This window comes from Monomorium pharaonis, chromosome 3, assembly GCF_013373865.1.
Source record: "Monomorium pharaonis isolate MP-MQ-018 chromosome 3, ASM1337386v2, whole genome shotgun sequence".
NCBI lineage: Eukaryota > Metazoa > Arthropoda > Insecta > Hymenoptera > Formicidae > Monomorium > Monomorium pharaonis.
Window position 1 is genome coordinate 31,470,033 of NC_050469.1, and position 15,911 is coordinate 31,485,943.

The 15,911-nt window shown below is 33.5% G+C and overlaps 1 protein-coding gene across 9 annotated transcripts in view; it reads right to left on the bottom strand.

Annotated features, from left to right (window-relative positions):
• Positions 1-52: 52 nt before the first annotated feature.
• Positions 53-15,911, bottom strand: part of LOC105834465 (probable beta-hexosaminidase fdl) — a 68,795-nt gene continuing 52,936 nt past the window's right edge. For 4 of the 9 annotated variants that reach the window (XM_012676967.3, XM_036283768.1, XM_036283767.1 and 1 more), the window contains 6 exons: positions 10,883-11,026; positions 10,344-10,445; positions 7,231-7,493; positions 5,725-6,336; positions 3,574-4,303; positions 53-3,492 (listed from right to left, as the gene is read on the bottom strand). In XM_012676967.3, coding sequence (XP_012532421.1) covers positions 3,345-3,492; positions 3,574-4,303; positions 5,725-6,336; positions 7,231-7,493; positions 10,344-10,445; positions 10,883-11,016 — 1,989 coding nt within the window. In that variant the 5' untranslated portion in view covers positions 11,017-11,026 and the 3' untranslated portion in view covers positions 53-3,344. The remainder of the gene's footprint in view (positions 3,493-3,573; positions 4,304-5,724; positions 6,337-7,230; positions 7,494-10,343; positions 10,446-10,882; positions 11,027-15,911) is intronic. The other 5 variants (XM_036283766.1, XM_012676963.3, XM_012676968.3 and 2 more) reach the window with 3 other exon arrangements.

Below are 15,911 nucleotides of genomic sequence, written 5' to 3' on the forward strand. Positions count from 1 at the left end.
CAAAGAATTTTCGGGATTCTGATGCAAAATAAAGATAAAACTTATTCATGAATTTATGTGTGTGTATATTCTCTTCGTAAATAAGTATTTATTTTCTTGGGACGTACATTATATAACTTTCTTGATATACATACACTTTTCGTAGTTAAAGAACTAAAAAATAAAAAGTAATATAAAAAAACATATCATTGTTCTCTAATTTTTCTCTATCATTGAACAAAAACCTTAAAAGCAAAAAACTTAAATAATATCAATATATCAATATAATTAATAATGACTTATCAGGCAAGAAATTGACAGGAAATTATTGCCAAATTACAGAAAACTATTATAAAAAACTAAGTATGACAATAAAGATTTCATTAAATGCAATTAATTTAATTCAATGTAAATTATTAGCTATTTGCCTATTTGTCTTTGTCCACTTATTCATCTAAATATAAGTGTCTATCGATTCGCCTAACTACTTTATGAATTATAAATAATTATTAAGCATTAATTTAGATAGAAAAAATTATATCTTAATCAAAATTTCAGGGCCCCTTAACACTCGGGGTTCTCCTGTTGCGGTACATACGCTGTACGCCCTTTTTTGCACGGCTCTGATAATCTTGTATTTACAAACGCACAAAAGAATTAGCTCCTCTTACAGCCATTGATATCGGTAAGTATCGGTAAGTACACAGATCTCAACGTTTCTTCTTCTAGAATTCCTTCTTTTCTCGCATTACATTCCTCGTCTCTCATTGTCCCATGAACAGTTCGCCTATTTGCCTTTGTCTACTTATTCATCTAAATATAACTGTCTATTGATTCACCTTAGCTAGTTGTCTCTATCTACACGCCTATCTATATGTTATAAGTTGTTCCCTACGTCATTACAAAGTATGTACAAATTTTCGAAGAATCACTCATTTTTTTAAATATTCATAGGCCACGGATTGTACAGGGATTAAGGGAGTGAATTTCTATGGTCACCTCTCAATTGTAATTACTCGCATCGTTCAGATAATCGCGTGCCTATTAGAATTACTTGGTATAATTGGGCAAGTTTTTTTTTCGTAGTTTCTATCAGTCAAATTTTTCGTCGTGGTGATACGGATGTCATTTTTGAGCACGGGACTTACAATATGAAATTACGATATAATAATAAAATTTCGACAATTATCAGATGAAAAAAACAGTACAAAGTATATTCCTCTTATTTATCAAAACAAAATTATAATATTTCTTCTTTTTGTTTTAGAAACAAGTGTTATATGATTAATGCCGCGGTCGTATTAATGGATGGCTGAGTAAGCTATAACCCAGGGAAAAAATTTTAGAAATTTTTTTATTAAGCATTAAAAAACATTTCTAAAAATTTAAAAATATTTAAAAAAAATTTATATCTAAAAAATTAAATTTAACATAAATAAGATTTTTTTTTAAACAAGAAAGAAGAGATCTCGAAAAATCAATTTTGTAAGTTCATGAATTGTGTCAAATTTTGGTGCATATTTGATAAGAAAGTAGGATTATAAAATATAAATAATAATAATTTTAACAATTTTTCATCTAATATAACTCCTGAAAAAAGTTACTCAAATGATATTACATTTTAAAAAAGATTTAAAATATTTCGGCCTTCAATCCCAATCATATTAATGCGGTACTGCGTACAATATATTGATCGTTTTAAACTGGTCATGTCTGCAAATTAATATCCACTCAATAAATAATACAATAATGTTAAATATAATTTTTTAAACTTAATAGATAAAATTTTTAGTGAGTAATTAAGAGGTCTTCGAACGTATCTTTCATCCTCCGCGCGTGTAAGAAACGTCCGACGATTATGTCACTCTGCCCTGAGGATTTTTATGTTGACGATAAGTAGAAATTCGATTAGCGTTACGCGCCGACGAATCAGCGAATCTCAAGCTCTCTGATATCAAGCATTTTCATCATACGCGATAATAAATCAATCGCAATCACTCGATCGACATTTACGTCAAAACATTAGAATCACACTACATTGCCGCACTCTTACACATACATACATGCTTTTTTCGTTACTTGTTACTTATACTTTCAGTAATGTAATCTCAATCGTTAAAAAGCTAAATTACGCGCTACAAAATTGCCTCTGGCCGAGGCATTCCGGTGATAAAGCTAGTCTACGATCGTGACAGCCTCAGTATCCTCCGATTAATCGTGAATCCGAAGATCATGCAATGATAAGTTTCCTGCGCATTGCGCGTACGTATCGTCGTACTTTCTCTCATTCGCTGATTAAGGCTCGCTAGGACTCTAATTGAGTCTCGATCGACGAGACGGTGCCTTGTCATCTCTCGATATTAGAACACGATGTGCAATTGTCCCAATTTATCTCAATCATGCATTATCATGCAATATAATGCGATTAAATTATTAATATATAACAAAATACTGTTCCGAATTCTAACGTCGTCAAATCGACAAATGAAAAAGGACAAATCTTGACATTTGTTGAAAAGCAAATATTGCGTTGGAAAAAAACATCTTTGAAAGGATTTATTTTTGTACTTTAACGCAGCAGAGATTGAGATCAAAAAACAGTTTAACGGATAACGTCATAATATTAACTTCGTTGCAATAATTCACAAACGTCACATTTTTCTCCGACATCAAACTTACTCTTAAAGCAGCGATATTTTTAAATATCGAGAGAGAAATTAAATCCGCGACATTCATGATCTGCGACATACAGTTTGGACTTCAAACGATCCTATGCACGATAATTACAAAAACATCGCAAAAACATCGATAAAATTTTCATGGTTTCACCTGATTACAATCATTTAATTTGTTAAGCAAACGCTTATAAAACTAAGCTTGCGTAAAGATTGACTTTAAACCTCTTCATAAGAGGTTTATTTGTTCTACGTCATTCAGTCATGCGTATTGGTTTAAAATTACGACTTATCCGCCATCGCTTGCGTAATCTCGCTTTATCGTGTTTGCTTATACATTACATACGTAGAGAGACTTCATGGTTATTCGCTATATCGATGTTGGTCACGGAACGGCTCGAAAACTTCGGCATTCGTTTCTCACGAGCGGAAGAGTCGTCAAGTAACTTATCGAGCAGGAACGATTGTCAGTTTCGTCGGCAGGATGTGCATCATCGAAAGGTCCCATGGATCACGAGTATGTGTTGTCATTACGCGTTGAATGAGATCGATTTCGACCAACAGAGTTTGCGATCGACGTCGTCGTTTCGTGTGACGCCCTGTTTTTACACGTTTATCATCGTCGCAAGTACAATACTCGTGGAACGACTGCTGGTTAGTTATTACAGTTATCAAATCTCTAACGATCGGTCAGAGACATTTTCCGGGGTTCTGAGAACACCATTGCGGCCACATAGATTCCGTCTTAATACCTCTGCTGTTCAAAACTTCAATGTGCATGGCTAGTCTAGTATAAACATTTTCATCCGTGGAGTAACTGTTCGTTGGCAGATCACTCCTAGAAACAAAATTTCTGGTGAAAACTCTAACTTTTAAACAGAATTGCTTTTTTAAATCTTTATTATATGATATTATTTACCACAATCGTTCAGCGAATGCTGACGCCCTGGGCCATAGTCGAGGTCCTAAGGACGATTGTCCAGTCTGCTCGCTCCAGATCGCTGCCTCACCACCAAGCACTAAAGGTAACTGCTGCGGTAGATAGTCTTTCCATGGACGGTGATTGTAAACAGTCTGCCAGGTGCGGTATTCGCCGCACGCGGCTTCACCGCTCTCTCGCCATCTACCAAAGCCGCAGTCCAGGTACCAAGCGTCAACATGCGACAGAATCACCCGGAAGCCATCCTCCAGCAGGTCCGGCGTTTCCGGCCAGTTGCTGCCACCCCAGGATTGTATTACGTGGATCTTCTGATCGAAATACATCGTAATGTAAGGCCTCTTGGTTAATGGTGAGCTCCACAGGATAACCGCCTTCGGCACCTTGTCGCGATTCGCCCGAATCAGTCGCTGTAGCATCTTTGTTTCGAATTCCGCCCAAAGTGCGTGATGATCCGTCATGTTTTGCGCCTGCATGGCCAGGGTGATGTTGCCGTATTGTGCCCAACATTCGAGATTTACTTCATCACCGCCAAGATGCACCAAATCGCGTACTTCAGTGAGATCCAATAGTTCCCGGTACAAGCCTTCAAGTATCCGATACGAGTGTTCATTTATAGGGTTTAACTGGCCGCAATTTGGCTCGCCACAGTACGACGACCACGGCTGCTGATCCACACACAAAGCCAGCTCACCGAAACCGTGTTCTGCACCTGATTATTATAAAAATTATTATAAAAATGTCGTAAAAATATTAATTTAATTATAAATACAAGAATTAATGTTGTAAAAATCACCATCCAAAAAACCTATGTATTATCTATATATTAGGGAGGCCAGAAACATTTTATATCATTTCCATAAATAATGTAAATAGTGTATATATATATATATATATATATATATATATAATTTATTATTGATTTGTTACTTTTATTTTTCATGATTATATTTTATTAATAATATAAATTGCCATTATTTTCTATAATACTCGTCTATTTATTCATTATTTTTTATATTTTTTTCTCAAAGAAGTTAATCGGTTATTTACTTGACAATGTAAATTGTAACATGACAATGATCGAACGCATATATAGCTAAACAGATGCAACAGAAAATTGAAGAAGAGCTGGAAAAGTATCTCCTCTTTCATCATATTCGCTCTATCGGAGTATTAACTTTTCCGATCATTGGAGCATTTCTTATAAAGAAAAAATTTTGTAAGAGCAAGGTAGTCGAATTGCCTTATTTATATTTTTTGGATTGAAGACAATTTTTTGAGAAGAAGAGTTAAAAAAATTAATAAACAAGTGGATAATAAAAAAAAAACACAAAAAATGATTATGAATTTATTATTGAATAAATAATAAATCTATATAAATAAAAATGTAAATGGTTGTTCTTCATCTAAGATCTCCGTAAGTTTTTCACCGATTGCTTTGAAATTTTGACACAATGTTGCATTCGAAAACGGAAGTGTTCTTATGGGGTTTGATTTTGGATATACCGATGTTTCAAAAATGATGGCCATAATTTTAATGTAAAAAATAGTTTTTTATTAATATTATTAAAATTTTGACACATTGAGACGGGGAAAGACCGGGAGAGACGGATAGAGACCGGGAGAGACGGAGTGAGACCGGGAGAGACGAGAAGAGACCAGGAGAGACGGGGAGAGACAGGAGAGACCGGGAGAGGCGAAAAATATTTCTATTGTGTTTAAATTAAGATAATAAGAAAAATAAGGATGGCTGTTATTTTATTGAAAAAAAAGGAACTTATTTAAAACAGTCTTTTGAATGGATTTCTAAATCCATGGCAGCTTTTAGAAAAAAAAGTTAGAAGTACGTGAATAAATGAATATTAGATTTATTAAAAATAGAAAAATACTTATTCAAAAATAAAATAAAAAGAGCAACAGTAAAGCAAGGCTCTTAAAAGTTAAACAACAAAAGCAAAGAAAATTTAAAAAAAACGTAGCACAAGAATAGAGAGCCACAGCAACGCGTGGCAGGGCATAGCTAGTTATATTATTAAAACTATATTTTACAGTTACATAAAAATACTACTTTTTAATATGTTTTCTCTATTGTGATACATTTATGGAAGACTTAAAATCTCGTATAGAACTCACCCCATTGCCATCCAGCGCCAGCGTGGGCCGGAGAATCGATCTCAACAACGATTCTGACGCCGCGTATCCTCGCGTAATCGGCTAGATCCTTTATGTCATCGGGCGTGTAGATGTGATCGCCGCTGTAGGCACCCCATCTCGCCATCTCCGGGAACTGCGTCGAATCGAACGGAAAACTCTGCGAGTCGGTGAGGTGCCAATGCAACGTGTTGAGCTTCGTGGCTGCCATACCGTCAATAACCCGCTTGAGTTCCTCGACGGGAAAAAATTGTCGGCCGGTGTCGACGAGAAGACCGCGATAAGGGAACGCAGGTTTGTCCTCGATGGTGGCCTGTGTGAGGACACGAAGAGCACCCTGTTTGCCGGCGGCCTCGTCCCACCAGATCAGCTGGCTGAGGGTCTCGAGGCCATGCCGCACCCCGAAGTAGCTCCTCCCCGTGATTCTAGCCTCTAAAACTTTCCCCCTTGGCGCGAGCTCCAACTTATATGACTCGTCGGTGTCCAGAGTCAAGGTGGTGCTTCGCGCGCTGCCGGCGCTCAGGTACACGATGAACGAATCGATACCTGATCGACTTTTGGCATTCAACACCTTGACCAGACTCCTGATGTTCCCTGCAGTTAAAGAGATGTCACACGTAAGCAGAAGCAGCGATTTTTTCTCAGTTTAATTAGTGAAGCAAAACTGAATAATTGTTTAGAGGAATTCGCGCATTCAGGTCTGGTACATCATATAGTGAAGATGTATGTAAAGTCAATCAAGAGAAAAAGAATCATATTTCAGAATTCTCACACTGACAAAAAAACTGTGAGAAAAAAATTTGTGACGTTTACGACTATAATTGTATAGTAAAATAATTATAGTCAGAAATATCATTTTTATAGTAGTTATTACTATAATATTGGTAATAATTATATGCTTGTAGTAAATGCTTAAAATGATTGTTTTACGGTACAACTTACTATATTAAAATTTCCATTTTGATTATAGCAACCATATCATAAGTTGCATAGATCAATATAATGATTATGAGAACTTTAATATATTTTAAACAATTTATATTGTTAATTAACTATAAAAATGTGGTCAGATTTAAAAATGACTATAAATTATAGTCATATTATGGTTACCGAAAAATTTTTTTTCTCTTAGTGTACTATGTGATATGCCATACCTGAGCATGTGCATTTTGGACAGTATAATTTGCCTCAATTTTAAACAATTTTCAATTAAAAATTAATGTAATATCAACGTTTTTGTATTAAAGTTTTCGTCTCAAAATGATCTTAGGAATCTACTCTTAAACGTGTTGTTACGGATCTTCATCCATTGCATTATGATATTTGTTAATGCGAGACAAGTTATTTGAAAGTATCTCACAGAAAATTCAAAAGTCTTTCTCCTACTGTATAAGATTAATCTTAATGAAAAAGAACTGTTGTGAAACGGCTCTAATGTGTTAAGTATTAATGGCATTCTCTTTTCCTGATGCTTTTCTCAATATTTACCGATGAAAACATCCTTCGCATGCTCTAGCAGATCTTTCGTCTCCTGATCGCTTGTATTTACAGTGACAAACTCGATCTGCTGAAGATGCAAGATAACACTGTCATCGCCGAGGATGACGTTCTCGGTCGGTCTGGGCCACAGCAGTCGAGTGTTCCCTCCGCAATGCGCGGTGCAAGTCGCCAAGGATGTCCTCGAAGACCTTACCGCTCGTCTCTCGCATCGATTCGCCACACACGCCCAGGACCACGGACTTTGAAATGTCCTACGATCGAGTGAAAATTGAGTTTGTGTGTTTCGATCTGTAATCTGATAATCTGTGGTACGACCAAAGAATACTGGATCCTTTCAGAGATCAAAACTCAACAAATTCCTTTAAAAATAAAGAAAAATAATTTCCAATACGAATTTATGTCATATATATGTAGGATAATTCGTATAAAAAATGATTAATTAATATAAATCAATCAGAGAATAAAAAACATGTTGCTTTTAAAAAAGGTTTGCAAATTGTAATGATTAATTACATACCCTTTTTTCAAAAATAACTATATTTTCTTTGTACCAAAGTTTGAGTAATTTCATTAATACATAAAAAATATTTAAACAATTATCAAAAAATTAATAGTTTTCAATATATATTTTATATTTTATGTCGACCTATGTTCACATAAAGTATAGAATATTTAGAAAATCTTGGTTTTTTTTTTTTGACAGTTCTATTTCAATACTCTTATAATGCAGAATAATTGAAAAAACTATATTTTAAAAAAATTATATAATTCTATAAAAATAATAAAATAGTAAAAACTGAGCTTAAAAATTGAACAGTTTTAAAGCATTTATTTATAAAGTAATTGTTTTCACTGTATAATGTAACCCTCTATATAAAACATTTTTTCATATATTTTAAAATTTCGATAATAATTACATTAATCACTTTTTATGAATCTCACCCTATATATGTGCATACATACATATATACATTGTGTGTGTGTGTGTGTGTTGTGTGTGTAAAGACATATATATCATTATCATCATTATATTATATATGTCATTAAAAATCGTTATTTAATATAAGAGCATCAAACGCGAGACGTTTTAAAAATCGACATATTATTTCAATAATAGTGATTTATGCAACATTTAAACACAAAAGAGAAACAAATAAAATTATAATAACAAATTCGTTTACGTATAACAACGTTATACATCGTTGATAAAAATAATTAAATGTAGAAAAAAATCTCACAAAAAGTTAATTATCACTTCTCTTAATTGTATTATTTTATATGTGCATAAAACATTAGTATTTCATTTTAATAACAGAGTTGTTTAAAAAAAAATCACTAATTAAATATTCAACAACAAATTAGAATAAATATTGTTTTATTATTAAATTGCAAATAATTCGTCTAATAATGCACAGGCAAATACCTTCATAAATCAAAACAAGCGAACTACAACATTCCACCCATTTTGGCAGCAAAAAAAGATCAGATCTACTACCTTCCGCAACTCATTCCCTATGTCGGTCAAGCTGATAATATCGTACCTTTGGCAAATGAAAAGCTGCTCATTACAACGCAGGAACGGCAGGAAGAATAAAAATATAAAAAGCGATATCGTCGCCATCGTTCGAATTAGAAAAGTAAGAGAAGAGGAGAAAAGCAATGTTTGCTGAACGAAGAGAAGCGCCCAAGAAAACAGGATAACTGTGGAACGGAATAACGTTCTGCTCGAAAAGAAAAATGTGAGTGAAGTGATAAGTATTTACAACGTTTCGTGATGCAGTGGACTAATTTGAAGAATTGGTTGGTATTCTCTCGTGCTACAAGTTGACGATATATTAGACTTAAAAAAAAAAACTTTTCTCTTCATCGAGTAAAACCGAGCCTGCATTGCCTCCGAAAGCAAATAAGGCAAATTCTATTCTCGGAATGGAAGACCGAAAAAGTCAAATTCGCACAAAGTGAGGTGAGGACGCAAAGGCCACAACCGTACAATTCGCCCATAACAGGAGACAATGATGCGTGACAATAGCGGGCGCGAGCGTGCGTTTAGTATGACGAGCATGACCGGACAGTGGATTAAACTGGTAAACGTCAGAATGAAGTGCAACGTCGCGAAATAGAGATGAGAGAGAGATGTACAAGCCAAGAGAGTGCACGAAAGTTGCCATGCGAAATTCAGGACATTCGGGAATTCACCGAGGCGGCCCGGACGTGTTGCACGTCAGCACCTTATTAATTGAGAGATTGTTCGATTGCTGTATCAGACGGCACGTGACTAATTTCAAAAAAAATTTACAGATAGTAGTAATTTCGCTGTATATATGAAGGAAATCTTTAAGGAGCTTCTCCAACTTACATTGAGAGAAAAACATCGAAGTATTAAAAACCAAATATTTGGAAAAAAGACTGGAGAATCTCCTTAATAAACTAAAAAATGTTGTCAATTTAACTAAATTTTTCAACTTAATTAAATTTCTTTAGTTCAAGTATCTATGCATTTAACTTAAATATACGAAATACTTAAACTTTAATTCAAGTATTTATATACTTGATTGGAATACATAAATACTTAAATTAAAGAAATTCAATTTAGTTGAAAAATTCAGTCAAATTAACAACTCCTTCTCGGTGTATACAATTCATTCATATCACTACAGATTTCATTTCGCAAAACTTACGATTTGAATTACTCTTTCTGCAATGCAAACATGGTTTTCATCCCTCTGTAAATTTTAAAACGGAAGAGATTGGGAAAGAGAAGATAAAAAAAAGAGGAAGAGGAAGAGGGAGAGGAAGAGGAAGAGGGGGAGAGAGAGAACGCAAGCTTTTAATTCTGTAAAACTTTAAATTTTTATTTTCTTTTTTTGTAACATTTGCAGTGAATATTGTATAGTGCCGTTTGATACGTTTGTAACACCGTAAAAATAAGAGTGGGTTATTTAAAATTACTTTTTTCCCCGAATCAAGCACACGCGAACAGGGAGGATCAGACCAATGCGGAGGTGAAGCGATTCGAGTGAAGGGTATGAAAAAAGTAGTAATAACGCGATATATTTTGTTTAATATACGATTCCAATTCCCAGTTAGGAATTATCCGTTACCTAGGCCCTTCCAGATACTCGTAGAGCCGTTCTCCGGGTCCAATCGTGGTTTCATTACCCACCAGGTAATTAACCAAGCCACGCTGCAAGTCCTCTAGTCTTCTTCGTTCATTGCGTTGCGAAATAAATTCAAAATAAAAAACAAAAAACATGCAGTGTAAGAAAATTATCAGAAGAGGCGCTGTTGGATCAATAGTAATAATAAACAGCGCGGACAAACGAGACTGCGTTAGCTGTGTGTTAACAGAAACAGAAACTAAAAAGAAAAAAAAAGGTGATTTTGCGCTTCTCGCACGACTTGCCTTACAATTCTCTTAGGGTCTCTTTCTCCTCGAAAAAATTGGAACGTATTAAAGTAGAGTGAAACAACAAGATAAAGCGAGGTCCAGATAGACCGGTTGCTTTTTTAAGCATATTAAGCAATTACATCTATAAAATTTCAGGTTTTATTTTACTTGACAAAAAAGATCGTGTTTCACTTGCCGGACTATCCATTTGAAAGGTTACTAACAAACTCGCTGCGGTAAAAGATTACTTACCGTCGCGTCGCGAAAGGCTGAAGCGATGCGAGTGGCGGAGCGTGAGCATACATGGCGATCAGCAGGACACCGGTCATCAGGACGAGGAAGAGGAGAATCCTCCTCATCCATCCGCTGGGCATGCTACCCACCATTCTGAGGAGTCTGCAAATAAACAAAAATCCATGCAGATTATAGACAATTGCCTTATTGCCTCTCTATATGACATAAGACAGCTGTATTGCAGCAACATTGCAATTTTGCAGTGAAAGAAAAGACCGGTTGATACAAATATGTTATTAGTAGTTTTATATTAAAGTAATATTTACTTATTGGATGTAAATAAATTATTTGAATACAGTACTAATAACATGTTTATTTAAAGTAAAGAATTTTTTCTATCTGGTCAATATTTCGTGAAAAAATTTTACAAAATATTAAAAAAAAAATTAAACTTTGAGTAATAATTTTAAGTAAAAATGCAAGAAACATTGCCATTATATTTGCAATATAAATATTAATTATTTTTGAATTTTCGTAACATTATTTAAATATACATAATAAAATGCACCGTTTAATTTTTTTGAATCTGGTGATACATATAAACACCAATTTAAAAAATCATATTTTTAATAAATATTAAGCTATTTAGTTCAATTAAAGGGTTTATTTTAGCACCGAAGTACGTATTTAATCGATTTTCTTGAAATCTAGTATTTTTTAGGTCACTAATTACAAATTTAAAATTTTTAATTTAAAAATTCAAAATAATGAATTTAAAATAACGAAATCAAATCAAAAAATAAAAAATTGTGTTAATTTTTGTGAAAAATGCTACGTAAAAATTTTTCAGGTTATTCACTGATTACTAATATTATAGTTTGTCAACGTTATACATAGTATTGGCTCCATTTTCAATTCCAAAAACCTGATTATATAATTCACGACCCGTAAACCTTCTACGTGAATTTATAAAAAATTATAACAACTTTTTGCATGAATTTTTTTGTAAAAATGAAAATTTATTCTAACGTGAATGACGTACACAGTCGCGTACGTGGAAGGTACCTAAAAATAACAGTGCAGACAGAGGATTAATTATGTTGTAGCACTATTTTGAACACTATTTTAAATACTGTGAAAATAGTGAAAATAAACTGCTAAAATTTTACATAAAAATATGTGTATGAGTACAAACTTTTGGATTTGTCGGACAATTTTATACAAAAGTCTTCTATTGCACTTAAACATGAGTTCTATCATGATTAGTCACGTAAAGTTATTTTTGAAAGTGCTCAGTACTAACAATGTTCACGATTAAAGAAATCTTTTGAACCAAACCACAATTCAATTTTATAATTTTATATTTTCACGCTAAAATTTTAACAAATTAAATATGATTTTAGAGCACTCTATTTTAATCGGACTAACAATAAGATGTTCACTTTTTATATTTCGCAATGTCATAAATCAGTGGTGAACACATTAGCAATAAATTCGTTACTTTCAATGCTAAGTGCGACCGAGTCGAAAAAGTTTGACATGGGATAAAAGTCGTCCGACATTTAAATGTAGGTAAGTCACAGGCACGTGTTCTCACCTCCATTTAAGGTTCGTATCTTTTACACTTTATCTTTTGGCACTTCCTCCTTAGATTGTGACACGAAGATAAGACGCGGTCGCACATTTACTAAACGCGCAACAATAAAATGTAAAATGTAATGCGTTCCTACCGAGGGGGGATCTCTCCCTAAATAATGACACGCGAGAGATAAGGACGTGATTTACGTGGAACGCACGTTCGCATAAAGACACGGCACGTATATATTTCGAGATTAGACAGCGGACGACCGAAAGGAAACGTTTCCCACGTGCTTCCGGCGATTCTCCCGGCGCGAGGGAAACACGGTTGTTCCACCGTCCTTCTTCCTTTCATCGGGCCGACATCGGGGAAAACGAGGAGAAATCCGTGGCGAAAGTGTTTTCGAACGTAAATGCACGCGCGTAAAAGCACCTGCCCTTCCGCTTTATGATCGCACGAGGATTTATGGACCTTTGCCAGGCACGTCGGTCGTCTATACGATATTACATGACACTTCCGTCGGAAAACCGAGAAAATCTTCATCCCTCGCGATCCGATCTGTCGAGATGCATCCGGGCAGATACAGTTCGGTTTAACGCCAATGTAAATACGGCGAGGAAAATACCCGTAAAACGCAAAATATCTCGTGATATTTCAGGCGACAGATCGAATTAAATCGCATTAACGGATTTTATTTAATTACTGTAGTTTGCAAATAAATTTAAACCTTTACTTACTTACAATAAAATAATGATCCCAATTCTAAATCTTAATTATGGATCAAATTTGCAAAATTAAGTAATTTACATATATTTAAAAAATTACAAAAATGTTTTACATTCTAGAATTTTTATTGTAATAATTATTGTAATAAGAAATCACTTTCCCAATCGCAAATAATATCGAAGAAGAAAAATAGAATGCTACACACCTTTAACAAACTCTCTCTCTAAATATCTCTTTAATAACTTCTTGAACTTGTGATATATTCTTAGTAATTTGTATTTAAACATGTAATTAATAACATACATTATCCACATCGTGCTTTACTTTTTTCTAGAATTAATTAGCATTTAATTCATGGCTTATTAAACGTGTTTTAGTAGCTAAATTAAAGATCTATGTATAGTCAAAATTTTTTAATTCAAAATAATAAATTAAAAGTAATTTCTATTTAACAATCCAATAAAATTTAACATTTTAGTTTGCTACATTGGTTTTACCGTTTAAAATTTTTTTGCAGATTTGTCATTAACGCTTCAAAAACCTATACATATATATCAATTTACATATAAATACAAGAAAATTAAATATTTTAAATTCACCATATTAAATTTTTTTATAAGGCCAGTTATTTCAATTTCCTGATAAACTTACCTACCAAGTAAATATGTGTCTATCTTCATTTATTTAGAAAAAAATGCTTACCTGAGAGCTAAGTTTATCAAAAAGTTTGAACAATTGACCCATACAGTCGTTAACAATTTCAAAATAAGTATAGAAAAAAATTCGCTTAATTTTTGTAGAAGTTATATGTGTATTTCACTTTTATTCTATTTTATTTGATGAGATACACATTTACAGATATGAATACTCACAAGGATATTGATTCTTTTTGTGAAGGGTCCTATCTTTATCTTTAAAAAGAGAAGGAAGTTATATCTTTATTCTTGTAAGATATAAGTTTTTAAAAAATCGAGACTTATATGTCAAATTAGGTACAAAAGAATTAAAAACGTACATTAACGTATCTTTAATTATACCATTCAATAATTGGAGTTTATATAAATATTGTTATAATATTGTTTTCAAAATTCACAATAAGTTTATTAAATATATCATTTTTCTTAGAAATTATAATATTTACACTGCTTACATTAATGTTACATTGATAACATGCTTTTTAAATATTTAATTATTAAATGTATATGAATTAATGATTTCTTTAACTTTAAGTGACTCACAATTTGGACCGTCACCTTATGCAAACAATAAATTAAATGTACGCAATTTGATAAATAAAATTCTCATTGACAAGAGAATCAGTTGTTGGTACCGTTATTCTAGAAAGATGAGCGGTTCAATATAAAAAAAAAAAAAAAAAAAAAAAAAACAATTGAGGACACTACGTTTTTTTAGATGACCGAACGTTTATTCTGACCTCACTCTCGTCACGTCGTAAAGAGGTACGCGAGTGTCGCTACTTATTGCGGCGAGTCTAAGGGCCACCTGTCGAATTGCCCAAAAATACACCTTGGATGCCTAGGTGAGGTCTAAGCTTAGCTCGTCCGCCTCTCAAAATGTTCCGCAGTCTAGACGAAGCGTGCGTTCTGATTACTACGCAAACAACACTTGGCACCTCTCTTACCGCTTAACTCTGAGAATAGGCACTTTGGGTTTCGATCCGAATGACATAAAAATGAATCATGATATCCCATGCTAATTTATTCCACTGTAATCAAGACCGCTAACGTCGAGTTATGGCAGCTGTGGGAAAAGAAACACCGACCGACCGTAGGATTTTCGTGCACCGCTATTTTTCATTCCTCGTGCATACCCGACGTGTTTTGCATTTAGGCAGCTCTAATGACATTCATGCACGAAGTCGAGGCGGCTATGCGAAATAGAACAGTACACAAAATCGATTGCAGGCAGCGGCGGATTATTCGATAATTCCGTACGAGAATACTAGATCGGGAAATTGATCGTGTAACTCGTACACGAAAAAAAGAAACGCAGACTGATGTGCATATACCGTGCTATGTGCTTCTCTAGATTATTAACTGTTATCGTCCCAAATATAGTTTGTAGTACGATATACAATTAAACGCTGAGTGACATAAAGATTGAAAGCAGCTATTTAGATATTAGAATATTAAACAAGTCTCCAAACAAAATCAAAATAGCGAGTATCAGCTGCACAGTATTAAAAAAAAAAAATAAAACAGTAAAAACTGTACTTTATTTAAAATATTATCTGGAAAACGAGAGAAAAATTCAAGAGAAAAAAATAATTGCAGTAACCATAATATCATATCACTATAATATAGACATTTTTTAATCCAACTATATTTTTAAGGTAAACTCGGGCCATATCAAAGCCATAGTTTTTTTAAATGAGAAAACATACTTTTATTTTTATTATTTTTTTCATAGCGTTTGGTATATTACTTTGGTATATTACTGAAGCTTAAAGCATATAACCCTATCGACATTAAAAAGACAAAAAAGAAATAAAAGGTGTAATCACACATTACAATTTACACATCTTTGTTAGGTGTCTAACGTTAATTGTGACAATTTAATTGTAATTTATTCGACGTTGTTGGAGTTTTTAATAAACACATAAAAAACTTTGCAACAGTCAAAAGTAAAAAGGTGATATAATGTCCACAATATTGTTATGTCAAGTAGTACGGACATAAGCTAATGTAAATATCGATTACCTTTAAAAATAATTAAAAGAAT